Below are 22,248 nucleotides of genomic sequence, written 5' to 3'. Positions count from 1 at the left end.
AAAGTCGGATGAACACAATGTTTTTATACACAACAACAACAGGAAATAATAAGTCCCCACTACATTATCAACCACTTAAATGTACACCATAACACACAGGCCAACAACACACACACACACACAAAGGATGGACAACAAAACTAGAGAGAGTAGGTTAGGTTAGGTTAGGTTCAGTTAGGTTAAGTGAGAAAGATCAAGATGTCTGTTGTATGACCAGTGTCTTCCCGAATATGTAAATGAATGATAACTGTTACTGGCTCACCCGATGTATGTAAGTGGATAAAAAGTACATAATTAAGTACATAAGTTAGTAAGAAGATAATTAAGTTCGTGTCTATTTAAGTAACACGTCAATACCTCTCAGTCTTACACCCCAGAGGACATGGTGATAATGCGTGTGTTTACAAGGGGGTGGTAACGTCCAAGGCGCCCAGAGCCAATTACCCCAGCCATCTCTCCCACAAAAACACCAGTTGGCAAGTGCACACAACGGGAGCCGACATCCCGGGCCACCAGAGTGTCATGCACTGATACAGATCGACTATCGTAACCCCTAGGTAGTTGAGGTTGGTGCTGGCAGTGTTAGCAATACCGAAGGGTCAAGACGTACCTGGCGCTCCTCTCGGAGCAGCCAGGTCAACTGTTAAGTTGGCCCATACCAACTCCCTCCCCTGAACCCTCCTCCCCACCGGAGTATCAACAAGTTCACGCCAGAAGTTGCTATTTCATTTAGGAAAGGAATGGAACCAGTGTTAAACAGAGGTGAACAGTGGTGAACAGTGCTTAAGTCAGTGAGAAAAACTCAACAGTAACACTCCCACCCAGGTTAACCTTCACACAGTGAGGTCCCAGGTACCCAGTGATAATGGCCCGTGAGACCCAACAACCAGCGATGTGTTAATCCGTCTACGATAGGAAGGCCTGGGACCACACCTCACTCATATAACACCGTCTGTGAGGGAATTACTACACCACGTGAGGCCCCGCATAACACCATCTGTGAGAGAATTACTACACCACGTGAGGCCCCTCATTACACCATCTGTGAGGGAATTACTACACCATGTGAGGCCCCTCATAACACCATCTGTGAGGGAATTACTACACCACGTGAGGCCCCGCATAACACCATCTGTGAGGAATTACTACACCACGAGGCCCTCATACCACCATCTGTGAGGGAATTACTACACCACGTGAGGCCCCTCATAACACCGTTCTGAGGGAAATTACTACACCACGTGAGGCCCTCATAACACCATCTGTGAGGGAATTACTACACCACGTGAGGCCCCTCATAACACCATCTGTGAGGAATTACTACACCACGTCAGGCCCTCATAACACCATCTGTGAGGGAATTACTACACCACGTGAGGCCCCTGCATAACACCATCTGTGAGGGAATTACTACACCACGTGAGGCCCCTCATAACACCATCTGTGAGGAACTACTACACCACGTGAGGCCCCGCATAACACCATCTGTGAGGGAATTACTACACCACGTGAGGCCCCCCATAACATCATCTGTGAGGGAATTACTACACCACGTGAGGCCCTGCATAACACCATCTGTGAGGGAATTACTACACCACGTGAGGCCCCTCATAACACTATCTGTGAGGGAATTACTACACCACGTGAGGTCCCTTCTAACACCATCTGGGAGGAGTTACTACACTACGTGTTTGCTGTTCAACACCTACAATAATCTGTATGTTCACTGTATGTTCCTTTACCTTTCTCTAATGAAGGCTTTGTTAAACCACCAATGTATGTAATAAGTCATTTATGTCCAATGTATATTTTCAGCCTTCGGGCTGCAGAACTTTTCAATAAACCGTCAATTATTATTATTATTACACCACCGAAGGGTCAAGACGTACCTGGCGCTCCTCTCGAGCAGCCAGGTCAACTGTTATGTTGGCCCAAACCAACCCCTCTCCTGAACCCTCCTCCCCACGGAATATCAACAAGTTCACGCCAGAAGTTACTATTTCATTTAGGAAAGAAATGGAACCAGTGTTAAACAGAGGTGAACAGTGGTGAACAGTGCTTAAGTCAGTGAGAACAACTCAACAGTAACAGTCGTACCCAAGTTGACCTTTCACACAGTGAGGTCCCAGGTACCCAGTGATAACGGCCCGTGAGACCCAACTACCAGCGATGTGTTAATCCGTCTATGATAGGAAGGCCTGGAACCACACCTCACCTATAACACCATATGTAGGGAATTACTACACCACGTGAGGCCCTCATAACACCATATGTGAAGGAGTTACTACACCACGTGAGGCCCTCATAACACCATCTGTGAGGGAATACACACCACGTGAGGCCCCTCATAACACCATCTGTGAGGAATTACTACACCACGTGAGGGCCCTCATAACACCATCTGTGAGGAATTACTACACCACGTGAGGCCCCCATAACACCATCTGTGAGGGAATTACTACACCACGTGAGGCCCCCATAACACCATCTGTGAGGGAATTACTACACCACGAGGCCCTCATAACACCATCTGTGAGGGAATTACTACACCACGTGAGGCCCCAACACGATCTGTGAGGGAACTACTACACCACGTGATGTCCCTCCTAACACCATCTGGGAGGGAGTTACTACACTACGTTTTTGCTGTTCAACACCTACATTAATCTGTATGTTCACTGTATGTTCCTTTACCTTTCTCTAACGAAGGCTTTTTTAAACCACCAATGTATGTAATAAGTCATTTATGTCCATGTATATTTTCAGCCTTCGGGCTGCAGAACTTTTCAATAAACCGTCAATTATTATTATTATTATTATTATTACACCCCAGGAGGAGGCTGTTAATATATGCTCAGGAATCAGGGTGAATCTGTAGTTGAGGTTGGTCTAACCAATACACCTGGGAAACACACACACACACACACACACACACACACACACACAGGAGGCTGTGTTAATATATGGCTCAGGGATCGGGTGAAGCCAAGCTGCGTATAACTCTGATTTTTTTCGGTCACTGATCTCACTGATTGACTTCCGATGCAATAAAACTTCGGGTTTCCTATACCGGAAGAGTGTGGAGATGATATAAAAAATGCTGGAAATAATATTAATAGTGAGTTTTTACAGTATAATAGTTAAGACACACTGGGTGATATATTTCGTATTAAAAAATCAAGGGGTAATGTAAACCCTCATTTATGGATGCGTTAGGTAGCTCAGTGTCTCATTGAGCTAATTGAAAACCCCTCATTTATGGATGCGTTAGTTAGCTCAATACATGTCTTTTCTGAACTAACTGATGGCGTTTTTTTTTATAAATGGGATGTTGGTCACTGGATACTGAACACAACAAACAAAGCTTAAAATCACCTGAAGATTAATTACCTAACGCTAACCTTAACCCAACTGCCTAACCTAACCTAGCCCCCCCAGGTAACATAGGTGTGATTAATATTCAGGTGAAATAAGCTGAGGGAGTGGAAGGACAGTATTTAGTCTATGATCTTTCCAGTACCAGATCTAAACCAACTACCCAATAAGATCCAGGAACTTATATAATGCGGAAAGGAAGCTCGGGTGATGATTGAACCCTCGACCACATCGTTCTAAGTTCCTGTTAAATCTTATAAATGAAATAAAAATACAGGGCACGCAATTTTCTATCCTGAGATTGTTTGTGTGTGGTTTTTGTGTGTGTGTGTGTGTGTGAGAGGGCTTAAGAACCAAAAGCACGCGCACGAAATGAGATATTTTAAGGAATAAGATACTGTGATCCAGTCAGGTATCAGAGAGCTGGATAAGGCCTAAGAAACCAACATCCAAAAATATTATACCAACTAAAACATTTATATTCATAAACACCAGCCAATTCTCCTAATACTCTCCAAGTCAAGTTTATACCAAGACACATATTATAAAACTGTTCATTACTCCCTGGATAAAACTAACACACAATTTAATCTAAACTTTACCCAACACCGCCACTGAATGCAAAGCCTCACTGATACAGGTAATTGGTCAGAAACATTTAATATTTTTTTGTCACTTTTTTGCCAACTTTTTTTTCCCCCGGTATATATTGCAGGATGGCCCGAACCAATTGCAATCACACGCTCTCTCTCTCTCTCTCTCTCTCTCTCTCTCTCTCTCTTTTTTGGGCGTCATTCAATCACTCTTACTGCTGTGATGGATGTGTCTGCCTGTGGTGTTTCCTCCATGCTCAAGGTCACTTCATTTATAAGTCCCACCCCTACTCCCTACTCGTCGCTTCACACACACAGCATCAGCGTGTCTATAACTCGATACAAATGTGATGGACAAGGCACTCTCAGTTGGCTGTGCACAGTGCAATGTTAAAAAAGACAACAGGATAGTAAAGGAAGACATTCATAAATAAGAATGATCAGACAAATGTATGCCGTAATGTATACTATATTATGTTATATGACAATTTTGATACTCTGGGGTTTAATGATACATGAATGCCTAAGAACTAAATGGTATAGCGTCATTATTAACGACAAATATACTACATTCTGTGACATATGACAACAGAATGTGAGATGGCGAACTTATAAACAACTTCTTATCAAAAGTCACATCCACAGCTGCCATATATACGTTGATATTTTAATTATGGATGTATAATTATATGCATGTATGAATAAAGAGGTAGTTCACTTTTACCATAATCTTTCCTACAACACATGTTAAAATAAAATAAATAAAATAAAAGCTGAAATTCCTTAGAAATCATCATGTGTAATATTAAGAGGCACAGAAAGATTCCTAAAGTACCATGAACCTGCTTGAGTGCCATGAACCTGCTTGAGTACCATGAACCTGCTTGAGTACCATGAACCTGCTGAGTGCCATGAACCTGCTTGAGTGCCATGGACTGCTTGAGTACCATGAACCTGTTTGAGTACCATGAACCTGCTTGAGTACCATGAACCTGCTTGAATACCATTAACCTGCCTGAGTACCATGAACCTGCCTGAGTACCTATACCATCGTTGGTGGGCTGAGTACATTCAAACGTAGAGGAGGCAGCAGGTGGGTCGTAATGGCGACAATACCGTCGGTCAACTTCTGCCGGGGAATTTATGAGGGATTTACGTTATACAGGACGCTCTCTGGCTCCTGTGTTTGTACATGGTATGAGTTATAACTAGACACACTATACCAGTTCTCAGGAGGCTATATTATTCTCCCAGTATCGTCATATCAAATCTAATAAAATTTTCATATAGCTTTGATTATAAAAAAAAGACTTTTTCTAAGTAAATAATTATTATACGTTCTTTCTGCAATTTCAAACGAGGATATTTGACGGCTGTATAATAAAATAAAATACAGAGAATTTTCTTTTCCTAATTCCTCACATTGCAACCAAATTCCAGCCTTTTAACTTAAATTTATTCTCGTGTAAACAAACCCCCAAACACACATCAACTATATTGCACAGAGAGTAACGCTATTCTAATATTTTGTGTCGTATCAATTCAGGCTATACCACCGGCACACTTACCAAGAAATATTAAAAGTAAATCCCGCTGATCCAGATAAAGACCAACCTTCATCTGGGTAATGTCGACGCAGCGTTCAATCAATCCTCTTACTTATCAACCTTAGTTTTTTTTGATATTTAGGAATATTTGGAGCACCTGAGACTTAGCTCCCAATGGTTATTTCACCTTAAGATTAACCACCGTAATGCTAGCCTAACCTAACAAAAACTAAGCTATCCCAACGTAACAAAACTAACCTAACATAAACCAACAACCAAACGCTAGCCTAATTTAACATAAACTAGCCCTAACCCAGCACAATCCAACAACCCAACCCAACCTAAACTAACCCAGGGGTGGGTAATCTTCGGTGATCTAATATTCCACTGTAGTTTATGGCTGCTGTTTCCGTTATTATCTACTTATGTGTAAATGTGAAGACTTAAGACTTTCCTGCTTGGGTGAATTGGCATAAAAACAGGTGTGTGTGTGTGTGGGGGGGGCTGAGGAAAGACTATACACCTTCGCTGTTTACTATTTCCTTGCCGCACACAGTAGAAGCATGTTGAAGCCTATCAGCGCCTTGGTTGCCAGCGCTGGCAGGTTTATCAAAATGAACAAAACATATTCTTTCTTTGCGCGGGTGGACGTGTTGTTGAGGCACTGCTAGTTGTGCAAGGTGTGCCAGTTACACCATGATTTCGTCAAACGATGTTCCTTCTTCAAAATGTGAGTCTGGCTTCCCAGTCATTCTCATGTATACTACTTGGGTTTCCTTTTGCTCACTTAAGATGGTGACATTCACCTGTTTTCTCTCTGCGATTGATTTATATTCCACCTCTTTTACCTCTTGATTTTTACATAAGCACTATCGAGCAAAAGATAATCTTCGTCAGACCACGAGCTACACATCTTTACTGTACGACACCTGGACCACCTCGCACATATATCAGTGTCCTCTGGGTCCGCCTACCGACAGTAACCTGCTTTGTTTGTGGTTAAGTTTAACGTTTGGTGGTTAGGTCAGGTTGGTTAGGTTAAATCCTATAACATTTCAATCACAAATTAATAACCAGACAAATTAACTGAAATAAAAGGAGAATGGCGAGTTGGGATAAGACCCATGCAGATTAAAACGAAAAAAATCTCTAATTTTTTTTGCTGTGTTTTCTCCTGTAAAGTTGTGGGTTAAGCACAGATAGCACCTCCTCCTAAAAAGAAGTACACTTTATGAGGAAAAAAATTGTATCGATGGTTTCGTAAATTGGAGTTAAAATTTAGTAACTGTGTGTAATCCACTCGACCACCAGGCCGCTTACCTTGTTCTGAGTCAGACCCTTTCTGCACCCACAGGTATGTCACAAACCGTGAATCTGGCTCAGTTTAATGCAAAGAGGTTAAATTTCGGGTATGATTTCATTTGATCACTATAGATATAGATAAAAACGAGTATAAAGCTCCGGTTAAATATCTAAATCCGCAAAATCAAACTAATAACTTACATGGCATTAATGTGGATTCGTCGTTTTAAATATCCAAAAAAATAATGAGAGACTTACATTCATCTGCTGGTAACGATATTTACCACTGTCGATAATAATATTCATTCAGAATTCGCGGCAGCCCATTGTTATACCTCCGTTATTAGAACCGGTGACGTCAAAGGCTTAAAGGTTTTCCTGGTATTCACCTGTTTGACTGGTCTGGTTGGCTATACGCCATCTCCTTTCGTGTACAACTTGCTTGATCTAAGTTCTCCTGGAATGTGAGCAAAATTTAATGTCGTAACCCATCTTTGTGTTTCTGGCTGGGAAACTGTACACTGACACACTGGTGGGCCATTGGTCGTGGCAGCAGGCAATACAGCCAGCTGTAAACTACTAAAAAGAGACACAGAGGCCGGGTCAACCAAAGTTAGGAGCATCCAGGACTGTGTCCTGTGACGGCGGTGAATAACGACAAAACATGGTACGCACCATCACGGGTTTTCACACACACACACACACACACACTAATAAAAGAAGTTTCAAACGCATAAGCCAAGGCATGTAATATAAATCACGCCCATATTCTCTCTGGTAGGGCACTGGATTGATTGGAGTTGAGCTGCCCACGAATGTTACGCCGTCAATTGCCAATCAGGCGAACGGCAGCTGGGGGGGCGGGGCGGGCAAGTCCTCCACGTTATACATTATATAGCAATAAGTCAGTGTTGACAGCTTCTCTCTCTCCTATAATCAAAGAATTCTCTTCTTATCACCCTGTAGTGGCTTTCCTCTGCCAACACGGTGAGGGTTCACTAACACTTCGCTTACTTCTCTTGCCTTCACTTCTGATCTGTAAACAAAATAAATTAATGTTTTGTGTTGCCTAGAAGTTATTATTGTCAAGTTTACAAGGCACTGGTCATTTTCTTGTCTTCTATAATATTGGAAGACACTGACGACTATGTTCCTGGCTTGACTACCAGAGTCTTTGGAATGGGCAGCTGATCCGCCTGGTCTTTCCTTGAAGAACATACTACATATGTTCCTGTGGTGAGTGACGCTATACTGTAGGTCCCCAAAGTATATAACAAAGAATAAGTACAGCCGTTGTACAGGTTAACACTACATATTCTTTGTTTACATATGTAATACTTTAAAGTCGTTGTAATAAAAAATCATTGGAATGTTTCCTCACTGAAAAGCAGTCTGGCAACTAGTTCCCCACTATTAATCGGAAACAAATTTGACGCTGAGGTATTGTATATATATATATATATATATATATATATATATATATATATATATATATATATATATATATATATATATATATATATATATATATATAAAACACCTAGAGCTATCTGTGAGAGAAGATCGTTAACGCAAGTCACACTTTGAGTCAGGCTGTTCGTGAGAATGGGTGTTTTGTTCCAGAATTCAATGGCTTTGTGGTGCTGTTAAATGTGGCGACGGCAATTAAATGGTTAGAGCTGTATGTGTGTTCGTACCTTACACCGGGTACTGTACATCACTGTGAACTTCTCCTTTAACCCTTACACTTACACAGAAACCTGTACAATACATCTCAGTGTAAAAATATCTCTTATGATTTAACGATATCAGTTAGTCGGTGTCTTCATTCTGACCTCACCCAACCCAACCCAACTTAACCTATAACCCAACCTTACCCAACCCAACTTAACCCATATAACCTAACCTTACCCAACCCAACTTAACCTATAACCTAACCTTACCCAACCCAACTTAACCTTTAACCAAACCTCACCCAACTTATAACCTAACCTTTACCCAACCCAACCCTAACCTATAACCCAACCTAACCTTACCCAACCCAACCCATAACCTAACCTTACCCAACCCAACCTATATATCCCAACCTTACCCAACCCAACCCAACTTAACCTATAACCTAACCTTACCCAACCCAACCTAACTTAACCTAACCTTACCCAACCCAACTTAACCTATAACTTAACTCCTTACCCAACCTAACTTAACCTTTAACCTAACCTTACCCAACTTATAACCTAACCTTACCCAACCCAATCCTAACCTATAACCTAACCCTACCCAACCCAACTTAACCTATAACCTAACCTTACCCAACCCAACCTATAACCCAACCTAACCTTACCCAACCCATAACCCACCTTACCAACCTAACTTAACCTATAGTGGCAACCCAACTCCTTACCCAACCCAACTTAACCTATAACCTAACCTACCTAACCCATAACCCAACCTACCAACCCAACCTATAACCTAACCTTACCTAACCCAACTCCATAACCTAACCTTACCTAACCCAACCCAACCTATAACTGAACCTAACCTGACATTATCTTTGCATTACTATTCTCCAGTTCAGCTCAAGAGGGAGGGAGGGGGTATAATATAATCTGATTTATTGCCAATGAAGGAAGAAGATAACAAACGGAATGAAATAAAATTAAAAAGTGCAAGGAGAGGGAAAAGAATGAAAATAAAGAGGAGTTAGGAAAAAAGAAAGAATACGATCTGTAGGAAGAAGAAGAAGAAGAAGACGAAGAAGAAGAAGAAGAAATGACAAGAGAGTGAAGAAGGAAAATAAGTAAATGGAGGAAGGCAAAAGGAGATGAAAAGTTAGGAAAAAAAGGGTAAAAAGAACTCAAAGGAAAATAGAAAGGAATAAGAATGAGATAGAGAAAAGGGAATGATAACAAAACCAATAAAAATGCACGGAAAGAATGCAATAACTTTCCTTTACGGAGATCTCAAAGTCTTATAAATTTACAATAATTGACTCCGGGTGCAACTTTTTACTGGCTATATTCAATGAAACTGGCTGCTATGTTTTCTCCCGTAAATTTGATTCTTCTGCTTCACTTATTATTATACGGTTCTTTAGCTCTGCTGCCTTCCTGAGAAATGTGTACAAGTTGAAATTCAGTATATACCGTGTGTCTGTCTCCTCAGTGAAAGGGATATAACACGTGTCTCTCTGTTTATTTCTCAGTGAAGATATAACACGTGTTCCTTTTGTTTATCTCTCTCAGTGAAGGGATATAACACGTGTCTCTCTTTTCTTTTTATCTCTCAGTGAGGGAATATAACACGTGTCTCTGTTTATCTTCAGTGAGGAATATAACACGTGTCTCTGTTTATCTCTCAGTGAGGGAATATAACACGTGTCTCTGTCTGTCTCTCAGTGAGGAATATAACACGTGTCTCTAATTATCTCCAGTGAGGGAATATAACACGTGTCTCTTCTCTCTGTATATCTCTCAGTGAGGGAATATAACACGTGCCTTTCTCTCTGTTTATCTCTCAGTGAAGGAATATAACACGTGTCTTCTCTGTTTATCTCTCAGTGAAGGGAATATAACACGTGCTCCCTCTCTGTTTATCTCTCAGTGAGGAATATAACACGTGTCTCTAATTATCTCTCGTGAAGGTCCTGCACATCTCTCTCCGTCTTTGTCTCTCTGCTTCTTCTTCTGTCACACACGCATTTAACTTCTCTCAGACATCGCCATCTTCCTTTCCCATTTACTCTCTCTCTCTCTCTCTTCCATTCATTCTCAGTTCCACCAGATGTCTTTTCTCTCGATCTTCTATCTCCTCATACAGGCCAAACTCATTTACATATTTTCCCTTTTACCCATTTATCTCCTCCTTCTCCATCTTTCGTACACACATACTTCTCTTCCACCCGTCTTCTCTCTTCCCCATACACTATATCAATTAAATTCATTTTCCTTATGTCTCTTCTCTCACCACACACCTCACCCTCGCCACACATCTCACCCCAACACACACCACTCTCACCACACACTACCCCATCCCGCCACACTGCCCTCACCTCTCACACTACTCCCACCCCGCCACACACACCACCCCACACACCACCTCACCCGCCACACCACTCCACCTGCCACACCACCCCCACCGCCACACTACCCTCACCTGCCACACCACCTCACCCGCCACATTACCTCACCCAACACACCACTCCCCACCTCACACACTCCACACATCTCCCCTACCCCAACACACCACCCCACCTCACACACCACCCTCACCCTCACCTCACTGCCACCACTACCTCGCCACACTACTCTCACCTCGCCACACACCTCACCTCGCCACACTACTCCACTCCCCCACCCCTGCCACACACCCCTCACCCGCCACACCACCTCACCGACACACACTCACCTCGCCACACACATTCTCACCTCAACACACCACCACCTGCCACACCACTTCCTCACCTCGCCATTACCCCACCTCACACTAGTGGGGTGGTGAGTTCTGTGCTGTGCATCCTTGGGCATTCTCTGGAGGCAAGTGTGTCAACCCGGCCAAATTAGTAGACATACTTGAATTATATATACAAAAGGACATTTATTCACCCCACCCCACACACACACACACACACACACACACACACACACACACACACACACACACACACACACATACACTTTGACACCCAGTACACAAGCAGATAAACATACACGCAAATACACAGACACCCCTGAAACACACAGGGTATAGAACACGTGTACCACCTGTGTGTGTGTGTGTGTGTCTGTGTCCCTGCGGTGTCATCACTCTCCCACACGTCATCTTTATCGCCGTCCCTGGTCCCCACATCTAATCACCAGCTACAATGGCTCCTTGTTGCTAAAATTCCTTTTTATTTATGACTCTCACAACGCCTAGCTCGGCTCTGCTATAGTGGGAGAATTTGGGGAGGCTTCCTTCGGTTAAATTTTTCGGATGAGGTGAAGATCAAGCACCGTAGATTATTTCACCTGATGATTCAACACCCTGACGCTACCTGGAGACTTAGAGGTCAGGTTAGGTTAGGTTAAGTTAGGATGTTTAAACGTCAAGTGAAATACAGTAATCTGGGGTTGGCAAAATCTTCACGTGATCCGCCTTTCATGATCTGACTTATGGATTATTTTCGCGTATGAGGAACGATACTTCATAAGGCTTAACACAACCAAGGACAAAATCTTAGCCAGTTATTAACATAAGTGTCCGTCTATTTCCGGGTAACTCTTATAATTTCACTCTAAAAGGACGTGTTGGATTTTTTTCCCCTTTGTTTGGAAATAATGACCTACATCATTATCCCGCACCCATTGTCTTGTGTGGAAGTTGAGCCTAAATCCTGTTCTTTCTTACATCTCAAAGACCAAAGTCAATTTTTTTAAACGATTTGATCTTTCATTCATGTTTTCCAAAATTTACAGCTCTGTGTGTGTGTGTGTGTGTGTGTGTGTGTGTGTGTGTGTGTGTGTGTGCTTCGATAGTTTTAGGTTGGTACAAAGTTGGTTGAGTTGGATGGTATAACATTGAGATATTTGGCTAATGTATTCAAAGTGTGGCGAGGTGAGGGTAGTGTGGCGAGGTGAGGGTAGTGTGGTGAGGTGAGGGTAGTGTGGTGAGGGTAGTGTAGTGTGGTGAGGGTAGTGTGGTGAGGGTTGTGTGGTGAGGTGAGGGTAGTGTAGTGAGGTGAGGGTAGTGTGGTGAGGGTAGTGTGGTACGGGAGTAAGAGCCACATATTTTAGTAACTCTCATTAGAAGAAGAAGCATATTTTCTGTTGATCAGTCACTCAAAAAACTATCTGTATATACTTAATGGTGTCGATGAATTCCAGAATGAACACTACGAGTCCTGTTGTCTCGGTAGGGTTGTCAGAAGAATTCGTTCGTTGTGTCATATTTTTTCAACACAATTTTGTATATTTTTTTTTGAGTGACTGTACCTTTATGTCTATGTACCATACAGTTATATAAACATGACAGTATTATTAGAAGTGAATCTATAATTGTGAAAATCATTATTACTAATTTTATTATCCATATTATCATAATTCATCACTATGTGTCAATTTACTTGACTCAATAAGTTTATAACGTAAAGTACGGTGAAACACGAGCTGGTGTCCTGCAAGGGGAGCTCATGGCAGGTAGTCGAAGGAGAGTAATGAACGATACAACACAATATACCAAAACTGTCAAGTGCTCCTAAAGGTGTCGTAATACATTCATAACGGGTGGTGGTGAAACGGCTTTAGCCAACAGTGATAATAAGCGTCGGTTCAGGTGGTGGTTGTATGCCATTTGTCACGAGGAATTCTAGTTTGATATGTAACTGTTGCAAGTGTATATAATACATCTTCTTGGCTTATCTCATTACCTCTCTTTTCTTCCTCTCTCTCTTTCGTTTTCTTTCTCTTCCTCTTCATGTATCCCTATTCTTGTCTTCCCTCCTCCTCGCTGGGTTGGTAGGCAGCGGCGGCGGGGACTGTGAGAGCGTTATTGTGAGTGAGGTGGGCGAGGGTGAGAGTAGGCCACTGTGTCTTGTAATATTGATCTTGCCCTGGACGGTGACGCCGGAGATGTACCTCCTATCCCCCCCCCCTCCTCCTCCTCATCTCCACGTTTTATCGTCTTCCTCCTCCGTCCTTTCATGTGTCTCTAAATCTTTATTATTATCCTTCTTCTCCTCCTCTTCCTTTTCCTCCCTTCAATGTGTCTCGTATTTTAGTCGTCTTCCTCTTCTGTCCTTTCATGTGTCTCTATATCTTTATTATTATCCTCCTTCTCCTGTTCCTTCCTTCAATGTGTCTCCTCCTTCTCCTCCTCTTCCTTCCTTGAATGTGTCTCTTCCTTCTCCTCCTCCCTACAATGTGGCTCCACTTTTAATCGTCTTCCACCGCCTGCCTTTCATTTGTGTCTCTCCCTTTATTATCCTCCTTCTCTTCCTTCCTTCAACGTGTCTCCTCCTTTATTGCCTTCCTCTACCACCAACAGGAACAGCTGACTATTATGTTTATTCTCCATATATATATATTATTTTTTTCCTTTATTTACACAACTATTACTCATCTTGCTGAAGACTATACTCCACCTCATCCTCACCCTTCTTCCACCTCCCTCCCCTCCTCCCTCATCCCCCCTCCCTGCCCCATCCCCCCCCTCATTCCCTTCCCATCCTCCCACTCAACCTTTATATTACCTTAGCATTCAACACCACTTTCCCATCCACCCCTTCTATACACCACTCACTACCCCCACACCATACCCTGCCCCACACACACCATTTCCTCCCACACCTCCTCCTCCACCATTCACTCCCCCCCACTCCTCACTCCCCCAACACCCCTCACTTCCCCACACCATTTCCTTCCCAACACCAAGCACCCCCACCACTCCCCACCCCCACCACTCCAGCACCGTTCATACTAAATAGCAAATCACTCCCAGTAGATCACACTGACTAAATTCACTCCTTAGAGAAGTATAAACTGTAAACCCCTTTCTTAATTCTTAATATAAAGTGTCTAGTGAAGAAACTGTGTCTCTGTGTTTGTTTTTAAAGACCGTAACCTCTAAAAACACTTGGATACAGTATAACAACGACACCAATAACAACGACAACATCAAGATCATCAACATCGAGATCATCAACATCAAGATCATCAACATCAAGACCATCAACATCAAGATCAAGATCATCAACATCAAGATCATCAACATCAAGATCATCAACATCAAGACCATCAACATCAAGACCATCAACATCAAGACCATCAACATCAAGACCATCAACATCAAGATCATCAACATCAAGAACATCAACATCAAGAGCATCAACATCATGGTCATCAACATCAAGGTCATCAACATCAAGGTCATCAACATCAACATCAAGATCACCAACATCAAGAACACCAACATCAAGGTCATCAAGATCATCAACATCAAGATCATCAACATCAAGGTCATCAAGATCATCAACATCAAGAACACCAACATCAAGGTCATCAAGATCATCAACATCAAGAACACCAACATCAATCATCAAGATCATCAACATCAAAACACCAACATCAAGTCATCAAGATCATCAACATCAAGATCATCAACATCAAGGTCATCAAGATCATCAACATCAAGAACACCAACATCAAGGTCATCAAGATCATCAACATCAAGGTCATCAAGATCATCAACATCAAGATCATCAACATCAAAGGTCATCAAGATCATCAACATCAAGGTCATCACATCAACATCAAGGTCATCACATCAAGAACACCAACATCAGGTCATCAAGAACACCAACATCAAGGTCATCAAGATCATCAACATCAAGAACACCAACATCAAGGTCATCAACATCAAGAACACCAACATCAAGGTCATCAACATCAAGAACACCAACATCAAGGTCATCAAGATCATCAACATCAAGGTCATCAACATCAAGGTCATCAACATCAAGAACACCAACATCAAGGTCATCAAGAACACCAACATCAAGGTCATCAAGATCATCAACATCAAGGTCATCAACATCAAGAACACCAACATCAAGGTCATCAACATCAAGGTCATCAACATCAAGAACACCAACATCAAGGTCATCAACATCAAGGTCATCAACATCAAGGTCATCAACATCAAGGTCATCAACATCAAGGTCATCAACATTGTCATGCGCTGGGCCTCCCGCACAACCCATCCCAAATGTTTGTTTACGGTAGAGATAAGGTAACCCGCCAGCCATAACTGGGACATATGTTTTCCATTAGTGGTATGTTAGCCAGCCGATAGGTCAGTGAGACAGTGGTGTACTGTTCATCACTTCACGCCTCAAAAAACCTGTTTGCTACAAGAGCACTCCAGGCCGGCCTAATAGATCTAAACGATTAATTCTCCAGGTTGACAAACTCTCCCTTATAACTTACGGTACTGTGGCGTGAATGTGAGTGACTGACCTATCCATGCAAATTATAAGTCCAGTGTATGGAATTGTGCCAAATAAACGTAATTGCAATTATCTGCCCGTATCTGTGATCCCTCTATTATTATTATTACCAAGGGTAATGACTGATTGGTTATGACAAAGTATAACCAATAACTTAGATGGATGTTGGAAGTTAATGGAATTCATTAAATCATCATTTATCAAGTACAAAACGCATTGAATGCCGGAAGCAGAGTGAAATTCTACGTAGTGATACACCATAATCTCCTGGGTGAGTAACCAGTGTGAAGGTATCCGAGTTCTACGGTAAGAAAACCACTTTCCTGCATTTAAAACGTAACAAACATCAAGAACTTCAATATCAAGAACATGAACAACAAGAACGTCAACATCAAGATCACCAACATCAAGATCATCAACATCAAGAACTTCAACATCAAGAACTTCAACATCAAGAGCATCAACAATATCAACAACACCAACATCAAAATCGACAACAATATCACCAACAACAGTAACACCAATAATAACGATAACAACAACTCTCTCTCTACACACACACACACACACACACTACCAAGCACTGGAAAGGTTTGGCAGTGGATTACTGCACCACCCTCGCCACCTCCTGCCCCCCACCCAACTCGTGCAGTCCGCCACTACAACAAAATACAGCCCATAAGAGCCCGCACCGATAGATATAAGAACAGCACCATCCCATCTATTGCTAAAATAATAATCAACTCCTGATTTATGTACTGTACAGCCCTGTAAATGTATTCAATGCATATTATATCATTATGTCTAAATCAAATGTAAGTCTGTATATTTTCAGCCACCGGCTGCAACTCTATTAATAATCCGTTCATTATTATTATTATTACACACACACACACACACACACACAGGACTGTATCGGTGTCACGACTCAGTGTAAGGCAGTAGCAGGTATACAGTGTTATTAGGTGTTGACTATATTAGGTTAGGTTAGGTTCGGTTAGGTTCGGTTAGGTTAGGTGCAGTTAAGCTAGGTTGGTTAAGTTAGGATAGGTTAGCTTAGAGCAAAGTAAGGTACAAGGTTGGTTTGGTTAAGTTAGTTCAAGTTCAAGTTAAGTTAGGTCAAGTTCAGGTTAAGTTCAAGATAGGTTCAAGTTAAGTTAGATTAGGTCAAGTAAAGTTAAGTTCAAGTTAGGTTAGGTCAAGTTAGGTTAGATCAAGGTAAGTAAGGTACACGGTTGGTCCCCAGATCACAGATGGCCTTCACTCGAGACTCCGCCTCGGGGGTCCAAAGTGGTGACGTCACGCGCAAATGTTGCTTAATTAATGAGTTCACAAGCGAATGTCGGCAACTGGCTGACGTCACGAGATAATACTGACAGATTCTCTCATTGACAGGAGACTTTCTGGCTGATTTTAGGGGATTACTGACAGACTTCAGAGGATTCATGACTGATTTTAGGAGACTTCTGGCTGACTTCCCGATTTCTGACTGATTATAGAGGATTCTGAAGTAATTTTAGATGTCTGACTGACTTTTTAAGAGATTTATAACTGATTTTCAGACACTTCAGGGCTGGTTTTCTTTTTGGGGGTCTGACATTTCCTTTTTTGAGCTGACACCCTCCCTTCTTTTTCGATTTGATACCTATTAAATTTTCGGGCTGACACCTTTTCCTTTTTGGGGCTGACACCTTTCCTTTTTAGGGGCTGACATCTTTCCTTTTTAGGGGCTGACATCTTTCCTTTTTTTGGGGCTGACACAGTTGATGAAGTTCACCTGACGGATATAGCCTCAGATGACCTATATCGCTAGCATCAAGGCCAAAGTGATGATGTCACATATTGAACGCTCCGTGACGTTACAAGCAACAGATTTAGTGGTGGTGATGGTGGTAAATTAATGATGCAGATGGTGTTGGTATTAGTGATAACTTTATCGTGTCTGGTGGTGGTGGTGTTGGTATTGGTGATGATTCTCTGCTGGTAGTGATGGTGGTGATGGTTGTGACGATAAATTGGTAAAAACAGTGATGGTGGTGGTGTTGGAATTGGTGATGATTTTCTGCTGGTAGTGATGGTGGTGATAATGATAGAAACAGTGATGGTGGTGATGGTGCTTGTGGTATTGGTGATGATTTCATGGTGGTGGTGGTGCTGGTGGTGATGATTGTATGGTGCCGGTGGTGATGGTAGTGGTGATGGTTTTATGGGGCTAGTGGTGATGGTGGTGGTAATGATTTCATGGTGCTGGTGGTGATGGTGATCATTTTATGGTGCTGGTGGTGGTAATGATTTCATGGTGCTGGTGGTGATGGTGATCATTTTATGGTGCTGGTGGTGATGGTGGTGGTAATGATTTCATGGTGCTGGTGATGATGAACACAGATAAATCCATCTTTATAAAACGAATAAAACAAACACCTCTGATCAACAAACACGGGCCATGTGTAAGTCATCAAGAAGAAAAACAAACAGACTGTCCCTCTAAACAAAACAAGCAACCAGAGTTAGTCAACATAAGCGTCTTGTCTCAGGCTATACAGGGGGTGAGGGTGAACAGGGGGTGACAGGGTGAGGGTGAACAGGGGTGACGGGTGAGGAGGTGAACAGGGGGGGGGTGAGGGGTGAACAGAGGGTAAAAGTATTAGTTTTTATTAAAGTCGGAAATCTCAAACAATGCCTTAAAGGGAAGGAAGGAAGGAAGGAAGGAAGGGAGGGAGGGAGGAAGGAAGGAGGTGCGGTAGTACAGGTCAAGAGCAGGGAAGGACAGCAATAGATGGTATATATTAAACAGGATAGATAGACAGATAGATAGATAGAAAGATAGATAAATAAATAAAGGTAGATAGATACAGACATTTAATCAGTAAAATCGTCACATAAGTTCACATTGGTTCAGCACATACCGGTACCCACAGTCCAAGGAGTACCACATACTGACGACTATACTAGAGTGAGTGAATCAAGGAGACACTTTCTAGGGGTGACGTCTCTCATAATACCAGTCATGGGGAGATATGACCCGTCTAGTCTCTCTGCAGTGTGTATGTGTGTGTGTGTATACGGATCCCAATCTGTTAACACTGGGCCGACATGTTTATAGGATGCTGGTATAAACACACAGCCTTACTAACGACTCCTCTAGTCATCTCTACGGGGGCGTCACTGTTTTATTGTTATTACCTCGCATAACGCTATTAATTTTTAAACAAACAAATCCGTTAATGAAAAGTATAAATATATTTTCGTTATAATTATTTTGGCTGCCACCAACGTGTACTGTATGTAGGAAGCAAACGCTTGATCTACTGACACAAACTCGGCCTTGAAAAATTCCATGTCATTTATTTAGGTGTCACCGTAAAGGTAACAATTCCTACTTCACTGTAATAATGAAACAATAAAATACAATAAATAAAAAGTTAACGTGGGGGGGGGGAGGGGGTGACATTATAAGGATGACAGCCCACGCTCAGATGCACAAGCATGTACATTGTACAGTATATCAATCACTCAAGCTGCCGCCATCCTCTTGTCTCAGACTTGGAGACCAGGACCCTCCACTCCAAATGTTGTCGGGTTGCCTTTACCAATCGCCCCGGTATTTTGTATCGCCCTGAGGGTTTACATTTTAGTTTCATTCATATCTTCTTTCAGTCTCTGTCTGTCCCTAGCCCTCCTACCCTTTATCTTCACCAATATCACCTACTGTGTACAAACTGAAAGACGGAACACTGGTAGTGATAGGAGGCCCTGAACCTGTGTAAGTGATCAGGACACACTGGCGTGGGTACAGCACATCAGGGCCAACGTGGCCGCAAGAGAGCATTTCACCTTAAAATTGAGAATGCTGGGGCCGTCAGTAGCCATCTTGGGGCGCTGTGGTGCTTCCGAAGCCCTATCGGCAGCATTACGGCGGTATAGCGAGGCAATATGAGTACTCAGAGGCTCTTTCCAAAGCCCAACTGGTGGGGGAGAGGACGGGTCAGTTGCAAGTATCTGAGCGGAGAGGCCAGTTAAAATGAGTGATGGACTTTACCTCACATGAGAGGATCGAGTCTCCAGAATTCAGTTCAATAATCTATAGGTTTTTGAGGCCTTTAATGAGTACGATAACTTATCCCCCTCAGTAAAATGTCATCTCACACGAGCGAATACGCCATCATGTTCAAAGGGTTCGGTCAGTATTTACATACGGAGTTACGAGACTTTTTCCTCAGTGGGGTAATTCATTGTACGCAGGAGGTTATCATTGTAATCCTGGAGTTAAGCATTATCAATTCGCTTCTTTTACTGACTGTTTATTATAAATTATTCGTCGTACTTGTACAGTTTCGGAAATGTGTTTCTCCGCCTCCTGTGGTAACCAGTGTCTCCAAACGACAACGTTGCAGTAATAGTATCACTGTTTATGAATGAATGGGTATTGGTCGTGTAACGACGGACGTACAGGTAATTGGTGAATCGGTTTGCAATAGGTCATATAGGTTGGCCACCTGGAGACATGTGTTCCTACACAGGGGGTGTAGGAACACATTACTGCAATTGTACAGTTCTTGATTTTACGAATAAAGACATTACTATTATCATATAACACTATATGACATAACTGTTAGGAGCATGATGCTTTACACCCTATTACTGTGAAGCATGACACACTTATAAGGACGATCTGTTATTTTAAGCTCCCTAAGTTACTCATGACCAACCAGCAATATATCACGAGCACATTATATACCAACTACAATATGGACAGACGATATTAGTTAGCTCAGGGATGCTCAGTGGCTGGGAGGGCTAACAGCAACATTGTGCGGACACATGAGGGAAGGTCGTCCTCCAGCAGTGACCTGACGTAGGCTGATAATGATAATAATGACCACAGGAGCACAGTTTAGGATTTATGGCTCCTTCAGCAGCCAGGCACCGATCATGTGTTAACGGACACCAATACGCAACCTTCTGGCGGTGCAGGTCTTCTTGAATTCCCTTTGCAATATCGGGGAGCCTTCCAACATCGGGAAATATGCATGAGGTCAAGTGTGTTGACCGCAATATTCCACCCCGCTGCTGGCTACCTCCACGTCGATGACTTTTTCCCCTTTACCATCACCCCTTTAACTAAATTGATATTCACTGCATGATCGTGTTGATTGCCTCCCATGAATTAATATTTCCTATAATATTTATTTAGATCACCTGAAAATTAAACACCCTAGCTTACATATCACCTTAAGATTAACCACCCTAACGCTAACCTAACATAACCAAACATAATCGGCCATAACCTAACCCCACAAGGTAGAATTAGGGTGGTTATTCTTTAGGTGAAATAAGCTAGTGTGTTTAATCTTCAGGTGATCCATTAATCTCAGGTATGGGCGACAGAAAATTCAATAGAATATCAAGACTCTCCTGTCACCATCTGTCACATTCGTTCTCTGTCACCTGTGGAAGAGATGTGTTATGTGTTCCCCTTCAACCACTCGACCCCAAGACTTCCTGCGGTTTACCCCTGTCGCTTCATACATCACTTACTAGAGTTGGTTATTTCAACATCAGTGGCACAAAGTCCCTCAAACATCTCAATTTCTACAACAGAGGTACAACTTTCCTCTAACTTTCTACAACAAAGGTACAACTGTCATCGCACTTTCTACAAAAAGGTACAACTGTCAACGCACTTTCTACAACAAAGGTACAACTTTCCTCTCACTTTCTACAACAAAGGTACAACTTTCCTCTCACTTTCTACAACAAAGGTACAACTTTCCTCTCAGGACAGGAAACGTGGTTACAGGACAGGAAACAGCGAGTGAGCATGATATGACACTAAGTCCCATTGAAGACGTCACAAGTGGAGTTCCCAAGGCTCAGTACTTGGACCATTATTATTATTATATACATAAACGACATAGATATCAGCAACATAATTAAATTTGCTGATGACACTAAAATAGGACGTGTTATTAAATCAGACGAGGACTCAGCAAAACTAGGAAGATCTAAACAAATTTTTTGAATGGTCTGAAAAATGGCAGATGAAATTCAACGTGGACAAATGTAAAGTACTCAGTATAGGAGATGTAAACAGAAACCAGATACAGATGAACAACGTTGCCATGGAAATCCGACTGCGAGAGAGATTTAGGTATATTGTAGGGCCTTAGCCAGTAAACAATTGTTTTTGCTCGTAACAAGGCTAATAAGTACTTGGGTTCATACAAGGAGTGTTAGTTACAAGACTACATCGAGGTCATCTTAAACTGTATCTTGCTCTTGTGAGACCACACCTGGATTGACAGTTCAGTTCTGGTCACCGTATTACAGAATGGATATAGAATCCTTGGAAAGAATTCAGAGGAGAATGACAAGGACTAATACTAGTGCCGGTGAGACTGGTTAAAGCATCTTAATTTGCACTCCATAGAAGCGAGAGCGAGGGCGA

The 22,248-nt window shown here is 42.3% G+C and overlaps 1 protein-coding gene across 1 annotated transcript in view; it reads left to right on the top strand.

Moving 5' to 3' along the window:
• LOC121857655 (protein PF14_0175-like) overlaps positions 1 to 19,724 on the top strand; it is a 137,359-nt gene extending 117,635 nt beyond the window's left edge. The window contains exons 3-6 of the mRNA XM_042353717.1: positions 14,409 to 14,720; positions 14,772 to 15,512; positions 16,152 to 16,257; positions 19,597 to 19,724. Coding sequence (XP_042209651.1) covers positions 14,409 to 14,720; positions 14,772 to 15,512; positions 16,152 to 16,257; positions 19,597 to 19,724 — 1,287 coding nt within the window. The remainder of the gene's footprint in view (positions 1 to 14,408; positions 14,721 to 14,771; positions 15,513 to 16,151; positions 16,258 to 19,596) is intronic.
• Positions 19,725 to 22,248: the final 2,524 nt, after the last annotated feature.

This window comes from Homarus americanus, unplaced genomic scaffold, assembly GCF_018991925.1.
Source record: "Homarus americanus isolate GMGI-L3 unplaced genomic scaffold, GMGI_Hamer_2.0 scaffold16712, whole genome shotgun sequence".
Taxonomy (NCBI): Eukaryota; Metazoa; Arthropoda; class Malacostraca; order Decapoda; family Nephropidae; genus Homarus; species Homarus americanus.
Note: the sequence above shows the minus strand (reverse complement) of the source record. Positions and strands in the feature narration are given on the sequence as shown.